Source organism: Coregonus lavaretus, assembly GCF_964263955.1.
Source record: "Coregonus lavaretus genome assembly, contig: HAP1_SCAFFOLD_1489, whole genome shotgun sequence".
NCBI lineage: Eukaryota > Metazoa > Chordata > Actinopteri > Salmoniformes > Salmonidae > Coregonus > Coregonus lavaretus.
In genome coordinates this window covers 92,501-104,070 of record NW_028162141.1, presented here as the reverse complement: position 1 = coordinate 104,070, position 11,570 = coordinate 92,501, and the positions used below count along the sequence as shown (strand labels likewise).

The 11,570-nt window shown below is 46.4% G+C and overlaps 1 protein-coding gene across 1 annotated transcript in view; it reads right to left on the bottom strand.

The window, feature by feature from the left end:
- Positions 1–5,618: 5,618 nt before the first annotated feature.
- Positions 5,619–11,570, bottom strand: part of LOC311119549 (beta-enolase) — a 47,877-nt gene continuing 41,925 nt past the window's right edge. Inside the window, exons 6-12 of the mRNA XM_084194227.1 lie at positions 10,995–11,128; positions 10,103–10,325; positions 9,223–9,420; positions 9,009–9,085; positions 7,966–8,090; positions 7,111–7,278; positions 5,619–5,904 (exon numbers count right to left, since the gene is read on the bottom strand). Of these exons, the coding sequence (XP_084050353.1) occupies positions 5,835–5,904; positions 7,111–7,278; positions 7,966–8,090; positions 9,009–9,085; positions 9,223–9,420; positions 10,103–10,325; positions 10,995–11,128 (995 nt within the window). The 3' untranslated portion in view covers positions 5,619–5,834. The remainder of the gene's footprint in view (positions 5,905–7,110; positions 7,279–7,965; positions 8,091–9,008; positions 9,086–9,222; positions 9,421–10,102; positions 10,326–10,994; positions 11,129–11,570) is intronic.

Below are 11,570 nucleotides of genomic sequence, written 5' to 3'. Positions count from 1 at the left end.
TGGGGTTGAGATCTGGAGACTGGCTAGGCCACTCCAGGACCTTGAAATGCTTCTTACGAAGCCACTCCTTCGTTGCCCGGGCGGTGTGTTTGGGATCATTGTCATGCTGAAAGACCCAGCCACATTTCATCTTCAATTCCCTTGCTGATGGAAGGAGGTTTTCACTCAAAATCTCACGATTCATGGCCCCATTCATTCTTTCCTTTACACGGATCAGTCGTCCTGGTCCCTTTGCAGAAAAACAGCCCCAAAGCATGATGTTTCCACCCCCATGCTTCACAGTAGGTATGGTGTTCTTTGGATGCAACTCAGCATTCTTTGTCCTCCAAACACGACGAGTTGAGTTTTTACCAAAAAGTTCTATTTTGGTTTCATCTGACCATATGACATTCTCCCAATCCTCTTCTGGATCATCCAAATACACTCTAGCAAACTTCAGACGGGCCTGGACATGTACTGGCTTAAGGAGGGGGACACGTCTGGCACTGCAGGATTTGAGTCCCTGGCGGCGTAGTGTGTTGCCGATGGTAGGCTTTGTTACTTTGGTCCCAGCTCTCTGCAGGTCATTCACTAGGTCCCCCCGTGGGGTTTTGGGATTTTTGCTCACCGTTCTTGTGATAATTTTGACCCCACGGGGTGAGATCTTGCGTGGAGCCCCAGATCGAGGGAGATTATCAGTGGTCTTGTATGTCTTCCATTTCCTAATAATTGCTCCCACAGTTGATTTCTTCAAACCAAGCTGCTTACCTATTGCAGATTCAGTCTTCCCAGCCTGGTGCAGGTCTACAATGTTGTTTCTGGTGTCCTTTGACAGCTCTTTGGTCTTGGCCATAGTGGAGTTTGGAGTGTGACTGTTTGAGGTTGTGGACAGGTGTCTTTTATACTGATAACAAGTTCAAACAGGTGCCATTAATACAGGTAACGAGTGGAGGACAGAGGAGCCTCTTAAAGAAGAAGTTACAGGTCTGTGAGAGCCAGAAATCTTGCTTGTTTGTAGGTGACCAAATACTTATTTTCCACCATAATTTGCAAATAAATTCATTAAAAATCCTACAATGTGATTTTCTGGATTTTATTTTCTCAATTTGTCTGTCATAGTTGACGTGTACCTATGATGAAAATTACAGGCCACTCTCATCTTTTTAAGTGGGAGAACTTGCACAATTGGTGGCTGACTAAATACTTTTTTTCCCCACTGTATATCTCCCTATACCAGACACCACTAGGTCTATCTCCCTATACCAGACCCACTAGGTATATCTCCCTATACCAGACACCACTAGGTATATCCCCCTATACCAGACACCACTAGGTATATCTCCCTATACCCGACACCACTAGGTATATCTCCCTATACCAGACACCACTAGGTCTATCTCCCTATACCAGACACCACTAGGTATATCTCCCTATACCAGACACCACTAGGTATATCTCCCTATACCCGACACCACTAGGTCTATCTCCCTATACCAGACACCACTAGGTATATCCCCCTATACCAGACACCACTAGGTATATCTCCCTATACCAGACACCACTAGGTCTATCTCCCTATACCAGACACCACTAGGTCTATCTCCCTATACCAGACACCACTAGGTATATCTCCCTATACCAGACACCACTAGGTATATCTCCCTATACCAGACACCACTAGGTATATCTCCCTATACCAGACACCACTAGGTCTATCTCCCTATACCAGACACCACTAGGTCTATCTCCCTATACCAGACACCACTAGGTATATCTCCCTATACCAGACACCACTAGGTATATCTCCCTATACCAGACACCACTAGGTCTAACTCCCTATACCAGACACCACTAGGTCTATCTCCCTATACCCGACACCACTAGGTATATCTCCCTATACCAGCCACCACTAGGTATATCCCCCTATACCAGACACCACTAGGTATATCTCCCTATACCAGACACCACTAGGTATATCTCCCTATACCCGACACCACTAGGTATATCTCCCTATAACAGACACCACTAGGTATATCTCCCTATAACAGACACCACTAGGTATATCTCCCTATACCAGACACCACTAGGTCTATCTCCCTATACCAGACACCACTAGGTATATCTCCCTATACCAGACACCACTAGGTCTATCTCCCTATACCAGACACCACTAGGTATATCTCCCTATACCAGACACCACTAGGTATATCTCCCTATACCTATATACAGACACCACTAGGTATATCTCCCTATACCAGACAACACTAGGTATATCTCCCTATACCAGACACCACTAGGTATATCTCCCTATACCAGACACCACTAGGTCTATCTCCCTATACCAGACACCACTAGGTCTATCTCCCTATACCAGACACCACTAGGTATATCTCCCTATACCAGACACCACTAGGTCTATCTCCCTATACCAGACACCACTAGGTATATCTCCCTATACCAGACACCACTAGGTCTATCTCCCTATACCAGACACCACTAGGTATATCTCCCTATACCAGACACCACTAGGTATATCTCCCTATACCAGACACCACTAGGTATATCTCCCTATACCAGACACCACTAGGTATATCTCCCTATACCAGACACCACTAGGTCTATCTCCCTATACCCGACACCACTAGGTATATCTCCCTATACCAGACACCACTAGGTATATCTCCCTTTATCAGACACCACTACGTATATCTCCCTATACCAGCCACCACTAGGTATATCTTCCTATACCAGCCACCACTAGGTCTATCTCCCTATACCAGACACCACTAGGTATATCTCCCTATACCAGACACCACTAGGTATATCTCCCTATACCAGCCACCACTAGGTATATCTCCCTATACCAGACACCACTAGGTCTATCTCCCTATACCAGACACCACTAGGTATATCTCCCTATACCAGCCACCACTAGGTATATCTCCCTATACCAGACACCACTACGTATATCTCCCTATACCAGCCACCACTAGGTATATCTCCCTATACCAGCCACCACTAGGTATATCTCCCTTTATCAGACACCACTAGGTATATCTCCCTATACCAGCCACCACTAGGTATATCTCCCTATACCAGCCACCACTAGGTATATCTCCCTATACCAGACACCACTACGTATATCTCCCTATACCAGCCACCACTAGGTATATCTCCCTATACCAGACACCACTACGTATATCTCCCTATACCAGCCACCACTAGGTATATCTCCCTATACCAGCCACCACTAGGTATATCTCCCTTTATCAGACACCACTAGGTATATCTCCCTATACCAGCCACCACTAGGTATATCTCCCTATACCAGCCACCACTAGGTATATCTCCCTATACCAGACACCACTACGTATATCTCCCTATACCAGACACCACTAGGTATATCTCCCTATACCAGACACCACTAGGTATATCTCCCTATACCAGACACCACTAGGTATATCTCCCTATACCAGACACCACTAGGTCTATCTCCCTATACCAGACACCACTAGGTATATCTCCCTATACCAGACACCACTAGGTATATCTCCCTATACCAGACACCACTAGGTATATCTCCCTATACCAGACACCACTAGGTCTATCTCCCTATACCCGACACCACTAGGTATATCTCCCTATACCAGACACCACTAGGTATATCTCCCTATACCAGACACCACTAGGTCTATCTCCCTATACCAGACTTCAGACACCAGTGTTTCTGATGTCATATAGGCTGTCTGTTCATAGTGACTACCAAATATGTTGGTTTTCAATTGGACTTAAATCTCAGCAGTGATACACATGAATGTTAAGTTGCAGGCAGGCCTCCCACATCACGAGAACCATTCCTTCGGGAAATACACATATATTCCTGTAAGAAGTAGATCATATGTATTGGTGATGGTCCCTGGTCTATATAGTAGTAGATCATATGTAGTGGTGATGGTCCCTGGTCTATATAGTAGTAGATCATATGTAGGGGTGATGGTCCCTGGTCTATATAGTAGTAGATCATATGTAGTGGTGATGGTCCCTGGTCTATATAGTAGTAGATCATATGTAGTGGTGATGGTCCCTGGTCTATATAGTAGTAGATCATATGTAGGGGTGATGGTCCCTGGTCTATATAGTAGTAGATCATATGTAGTGGTGATGGTCCCTGGTCTATATAGTAGTAGATCATATGTAGTGGTGATGGTCCCTGGTCTATATAGTAGTAGATCATATGTAGTGGTGATGGTCCCTGGTCTATATAGTAGTAGATCATATGTAGTGGTGATGGTCCCTGGTCTATATAGTAGTAGATCATATGTAGTGGTGATGGTCCCTGGTCTATATAGTAGTAGATCATATGTAGTGGTGATGGTCCCTGGTCTATATAGTAGTAGATCATATGTAGTGGTGATGGTCCCTGGTCTATATAGTAGTAGATCATATGTAGTGGTGATGGTCCCTGGTCTATATAGTAGTAGATCATATGTAGTGGTGATGGTCCCTGGTCTATATAGTAGTAGATCATATGTAGTGGTGATGGTTCCTGGTCTATATAGTAGTAGATCATATGTAGTGGTGATGGTCCCTGGTCTATATAGTAGTAGATCATATGTAGTGGTGATGGTCCCTGGTCTATATAGTAGTAGATCATATGTAGTGGTGATGGTCCCTGGTCTATATAGTAGTAGATCATATGTAGTGGTGATGGTCCCTGGTCTATATAGTAGTAGATCATATGTAGTGGTGATGGTCCCTGGTCTATATAGTAGTAGATCATATGTAGTGGTGATGGTTCCTGGTCTATATAGTAGTAGATCATATGTAGTGGTGATGGTCCCTGGTCTATATAGTAGTAGATCATATGTAGTGGTGATTGTCCCTGGTCTATATAGTAGTAGATCATATGTAGAGGTGATGGTCCCTGGTCTATATAGTAGTAGATCATATGTAGTGGTGATGGTCCCTGGTCTATATAGTAGTAGATCATATGTAGTGGTGATGGTTCCTGGTCTATATAGTAGTAGATCATATGTAGTGGTGATGGTTCCTGGTCTATATAGTAGTAGATCATATGTAGGGGTGATGGTCCCTGGTCTATATAGTAGTAGATCATATGTAGTGGTGATGGTCCCTGGTCTATATAGTAGTAGATCATATGTAGTGGTGATGGTCCCTGGTCTATATAGTAGTAGATCATATGTAGTGGTGATGGTTCCTGGTCTATATAGTAGTAGATCATATGTAGTGGTGATGGTTCCTGGTCTATATAGTAGTAGATCATATGTAGTGGTGATGGTCCCTGGTCTATATAGTAGTAGATCATATGTAGTGGTGATGGTCCCTGGTCTATATAGTAGTAGATCATATGTAGTGGTGATGGTTCCTGGTCTATATAGTAGTAGATCATATGTATTGGTGATGGTTCCTGGTCTAAATAGTGCACTACATTGGTTTTATTTGTATAATTTTTTTATTTAACTCAGTATTTATTAAAATATTTAACCTTTACTTAACCCAGTAAGTTGACTGAGAACACATTCTCATTTACAACAACGATCTGGGGAATCGTTACGGGGAGAGGAGGGGGAGGAAGACAGTCGGTGATGTAGACAGAGCAGCAGGAAACAGTCAATAAGGACAGGAGAGCAGCACTTTCAATTTGGTTTTGTTTTATTTCTCACGTTACGTCAAAATAGACGCTCATAACGGGGGAGGTTTCGGGAGGGAGGGATGAAATGGTTGAAGATAGAAAACATAAAAAGTGGAATTTCGTCTTCTTCTGCCCCCTGACCCCAAGAGGAGGGGAGACAGTCAGCCGTGATGGAGGGATGAGATGGAGGAGGATGGAGGGTTTAGTTGATCTTGGGGTGACGGTAATCCTTGCCGGCGAACTTGGCCTTGTTTCCAAGCTCCTCTTCAATCCTGGAGGACATAGAACTCAGGGGTCAGAGGTCAGGATCCTTCGTCTTTGCAATATAAAACGTGGTCCGGCAGTTTGTATTGAATAAATCTGGTATATGGCTACACTACAGTATTAACTCAGTCTAAAGTCAGTCAGGGTGCAGTAGCAGGTGTAATCCTGTAGGGGTCAGTCTAACATAAGGCTACAGTTTATTAACTGAGTCAGGGTGCAGTAGCAGGTGTAATCCTGTAGGGGTCAGTCTAACATAAGGCTACAGTATATTAACTGAGTCAGGGTGCAGTAGCAGGTGTAATCCTGTAGGGGTCAGTCTAACATAAGGCTACAGTTTATTAACTGAGTCAGGGTGCAGTAGCAGGTGTAATCCTGTAGGGGTCAGTCTAACATAAGGCTACAGTATATTAACTGAGTCAGGGTGCAGTAGCAGGTGTAATCCTGTAGGGGTCAGTCTAACATAAGGCTACAGTATATTAACTGAGTCAGGGTGCAGTAGCAGGTGTAATCCTGTAGGGGTCAGTCTAACATAAGGCTACAGTTTATTAACTGAGTCAGGGTGCAGTAGCTGGTGTATTCCTGTAGGGGTCAGTCTACCATTACATTTACATTTTAGTCATTTAGCAGACGCTTTTATCCAGAGCGACTGCACTACAGTATATTAACTGAGTCAGGGTGCAGTAGCTGGTGTATTCCTGTAGGGGTCATTGTATTATAAGGCTATAGTATTAACTAGGGTGCAGTAGATGGTGTATTCCTGTAGGGATCATTGTATTATAAGGCTATAGTATTAACTAGGGTGCAGTAGCTGGTGTAATCCTGTAGGGATCATTGTATTATAAGGCTATAGTATTAACTAGGGTGCAGTAGATGGTGTATTCCTGTAGGGGGCAGTGTATTATAAGGCTATAGTATTAACTAGGGTGCAGTAGCAGGTGTATTCCTGTAGGGATCATTGTATTATAAGGCTATAGTATTAACTAGGGTGCAGTAGATGGTGTATTCCTGTAGGGATCATTGTATTATAAGGCTATAGTATTAACTAGGGTGCAGTAGATGGTGTATTCCTGTAGGGGGCAGTGTATTATAAGGCTATAGTATTAACTAGGGTGCAGTAGCAGGTGTATTCCTGTAGGGATCATTGTATTATAAGGCTATAGTATTAACTAGGGTGCAGTGGCAGGTGTATTCCTGTAGGGGTCAGTGTAACTGACCTCATCAGCTGGTTGTATTTGGCCAGACGTTCTGATCTACAGGGGGCACCAGTCTTGATCTGTCCAGTGCAGAGTCCGACCACCAGGTCAGCGATGAAGGTGTCCTCTGTCTCTCCTGAACGATGAGACACCATCACACCCCATCCGTTAGACTGGGCCAGCTTACACCTGTAATACACAGAGTATAGACACCATCACACCCCATCCGTTAGACTGGGCCAGCTTACACCTGTAATACACAGAGTATAGACACCATCACACCCCATCCGTTAGACTGGGCCAGCTTACACCTGTAATAATAATACAAAATAATGAATTAATCTTCTAAAGCACTTTTCATAACGGAAAGAAATCTCAACGCAAAAAACTAAGAACTAATACTATATCATGAGAAGCCTAGTCGCTACTACACCTGTTACACATAAGGGATGGTCAGTTTGGCCCTGTAATATAGTCCCTGTGGTGCAGCTCCACCAGGGGGCCCTGTAATATAGTCCAGCTCCACCAGGGGGCCCTGTAATATAGTCCCTGTGGTGCAGCTCGACCAGGGGGCCCTGTAATATAGTCCAGCTCGACCAGGGGGCCCTGTAATATAGTCCAGCTCCACCAGGGGGCCCTGTAATATAGTCCCTGTGGTGCAGCTCCACCAGGGGGCCCTGTAATATAGTCCCTGTGGTGCAGCTCCACCAGGGGGGGGTCCTATAATTTAATCTCTATGATGCAGCTCCACCAGGGGGCCCTATAGTATTTTAAACATGTAGGTGATACTGCAACAAATGAGTATAGTCCCTGTGGTGCAGCTCCAACAGGAGACCCTCTAGCCTAGTCCCTGTGGTGCAGGGGCCCTATACTTACGCCTTGATGGACTCTGTGACGGAGCCGATCTGGTTGACCTTGAGGAGCAGGCAGTTACAGGCCTTCTTCTCCACAGCCTGCTGGATACGCTTGGGGTTGGTCACGGTCAGATCATCACCCACCACCTATAGAATAACATACAGATTATATAGGGTGAAAGTTTACACTGAGTGTACAAATCATTAGGAACACCTGCTCTTCCATGATATAGACTGACCAGGTGAATCCAGGTGAAAGCTATGATCCCTTATTGATGTCACTTGTTGAATCCACTTCAGTGTAGATGTAGGGGAGGAGACAGGTTAATTGAGACATGGACTTGTGTATGTGTGCCATTCAGAGGGTGAATGGGCAAGGTAAAATATTTAAGTGCCTTTGAACGGGGTATGGTAGTAGATGCCAGGCGCACCGGTTTGAGTCAAGAACTACAACGCTGCTGGGTTTTTCACGCTCAACAGTTTCCCTTGTGTATCAAGAATGGTCCACCATCCAAAGGACATCCAGCCAACTTGACACAACTGCAATTGCATGAAATTAGTTAAAAAATGGCAAAATCTTCTCTCCGCCCCATGGCAAAATGAGTAGATTGCCAGGAAATTAAATTTAAAACAATTATTTTTTGTCTTCGCTGTCACGAGGGGTGCTGCTAAAATGTTTTGCTCACAAGGTGGAGGGTATGGATGTGGGCAGGCAGATAAATATAACCACCTATATATACCACCCATAGATACCAACTATAGATACCACGTATAGATACCACCTATATACACCACCTATAGATACCACCTATAGATACCACCTATAGATACCACCTATATACACCACCTATATATACCACCTATATATACCACCTATAGATACCACCTATATATACCACCTATATATACCACCTATAGATACCACCTATATATACCACCTATATATACCACCTATAGATACCACCTATAGATACCACCTATAGATACCACCTATAGATACCACCTATATATACCACCTATAGATATAGCAAGAGTTGGAGATAAACAAACAATGACTGGGCCCACCTGGATGTCAACCTCGGCGGTGAACTTTGACCACGCCGCCCAATCATCCTGATCGAAGGGGTCCTCAATGGACTGAACTGGAAGAGGAGAGAGAAGGTGTTAGCGAGGAAGGGTGTGTGTGTGTGTGTGTGTGTGTGTGTGTGTGTGTGTGTGTGTGTGTGTGTGTGTGTGTGTGTGTGTGTGTGTGTGTGTGTCCCTGTGTTTCTCTACGTACCGGGATATCCCTTGATGAAGCTCTTGTACAGATCTCCCAGCTGATCGCCAGTGATGTATCTGGCAGGGTCGTCAGGTGACTTGAAGTCCAGGTCGTACTTTCCTGCCTTGTAGAACTCAGAGGCAGCCACGTCCATGCCGATGATGATCTTGTCTGGGTATCCAGCCTTCTCAATAGCTGACTTCAGGAGCTCCAGAGCTGGAGGGAGAAGAAAGGTTCAACATTTACATTTTAGTCATTTAGCAGACGCTCTTATCCAGAGCGACTTACAGGAGCAATTAGGGTTAAGTGCCTTGCTCAAGGACACATCGACAGATTTTTCACCTAGTCGGCTTGGGGATTAGAACAAGCGACCTTTCGGTTACTGGCACAACGCTCTTAACCACTAAGCTACCTGCCGCCCCAAGTATCACACACCTCTGCCAGGGGGCCCTAAGACCCTTTAGAATAGTCCCTGTGGCGCAGCTCCACAAGGGGGCCCTATAGTAATAGTCCCTGTGGTGCAGCTCCACAAGGGGGCCCTATAGTAATAGTCCATGTGGTGCAGCTCCACAAGAGGGCCCTATAGTAATAGTCCCTGTGGTGCAGCTCCACAAGGGGGCCCTATAGTAATAGTCCCTGTGGTGCAGCTCCACAAGGGGGCCCTATAGTAATAGTCCCTGTGGTGCAGCTCCACAAGGGGGCCCTATAGTAATAGTCCCTGTGGTGCAGCTCCACAAGGGGGCCCTATAGTAATAGTCCCTGTGGTGCAGCTCCACAAGGGGGCCCTATAGTAATAGTCCCTGTGGTGCAGCTCCACAAGGGGCCCTATCGTAATAGTCCCTGTGGTGCAGCTCCACCAGGGGGCCCTATAAGATAGTTCCTGTGATGCAGCTCTTACCCTCGTTGTTCTCCAGGATGTTTGGTGCGAAGCCACCCTCATCTCCTACGTTGGTGGCATCCTTTCCGTACTTGGCCTTGATCACGTTCTTCAGGTTGTGGTAAACCTCAGCTCCGATCCTCATGGCCTCGTGGAAGTTAGACGCTCCGATGGGCAGGATCATGAACTCCTGCATGGCCAGCTTGTTACCAGCATGGCTACCACCGTTGATCACATTGAAGGCCTGGAGAGAGGGAGGAGAGGGGTAGAGAAGATGAGGTTAGGGCTTGTTACCAGCACGGCCTGGAGAGAGGGAGGAGAGGGGTAGAGAAGATGAGGTTAGGGCTTGTTACCAGCATGGCTACCACCGTTGATCACGTTGAAGGCCTGAAGAGAGGGCAGGCGAGCGTACACATATTCTTTAGGAAATGTATTTTCTAGTTTGATATGCTACCTGCTTTTTCCATAACATTAAAAAAGTTTCTTCAATTGTAATTTCAAAGTCATTTTTCCATATACTGTACATCAACTATAAAGGTAGTTTGTTATAAATATGAAGGTATATGTATTCACGGGACCTCACAGGGCAGGGTAGGATGATGTCCTGGTTATATTATATACAGGTAGGTATATGATGGGACAGGGGTTAAAGCTGTACTCACGGGGCAGGGTAGGATGATATCCTGGTTATATTATATACAGGTAGGTATATGATGGGACAGGGGTTAAAGCTGTACTCACGGGGCAGGGTAGGATGATATCCTGGTTATATTATATATAGGTAGGTATATGATGGGACGGGGGTTAAAGGTTAAAGCTGTACTCACGGGGCAGGGCAGGATGACGTCCTGGTTATATTATATATAGGTAGGTATATGATGGGGCAGGGGTTAAAGGTTAAAGCTGTACTCACGGGGCAGGGCAGGATGACGTCCTTGTGTCCGGCCAGGTCAGCGATGTGACGGTACAGGGGCACTCCCTTCTCTGCTGCTCCTGCCTTGCAGACCGCCAGAGACACACCCAGGATGGCGTTGGCTCCAAACTTAGCTACAGGAGGGGGAGGAGGCAGGGAGGAGAGGGAGGCAGGAGGGTGGGGAGGCAGGAGGGAGGGGAGGCAGGAGGGAAGGGAGGCAGGAGGGTGGGGAGGCAGGAGGGAGGGGAGGCAGGAGGGAGGGGAGGCAGGAGGGAAGGGAGGCAGGAGGGAGGGGAGGCAGGAGGGAAGGGAGGCAGGAGGGAAGGGAGGCAGGAGGGAAGGGAGGCAGGAGGGAGGGGAGGCAGGAGGGAAGGGAGGCAGGAGGGAGGGGAGGCAGGAGGGAGGGGAGGCAGGAGGGTGGGGAGGCAGGAGGGAAGGGAGGCAGGAGGGAGGGGAGGCAGGAGGGAGGGGAGGCAGGAGGGAGGGGAGGCAGGAGGGAGGGGAGGCAGGAGGGTGGGGAGGCAGGAGGGAAGGGAGGCAGGAGGGAAGGGAGGCAGGAGGGAAGGGAGGCAGGAG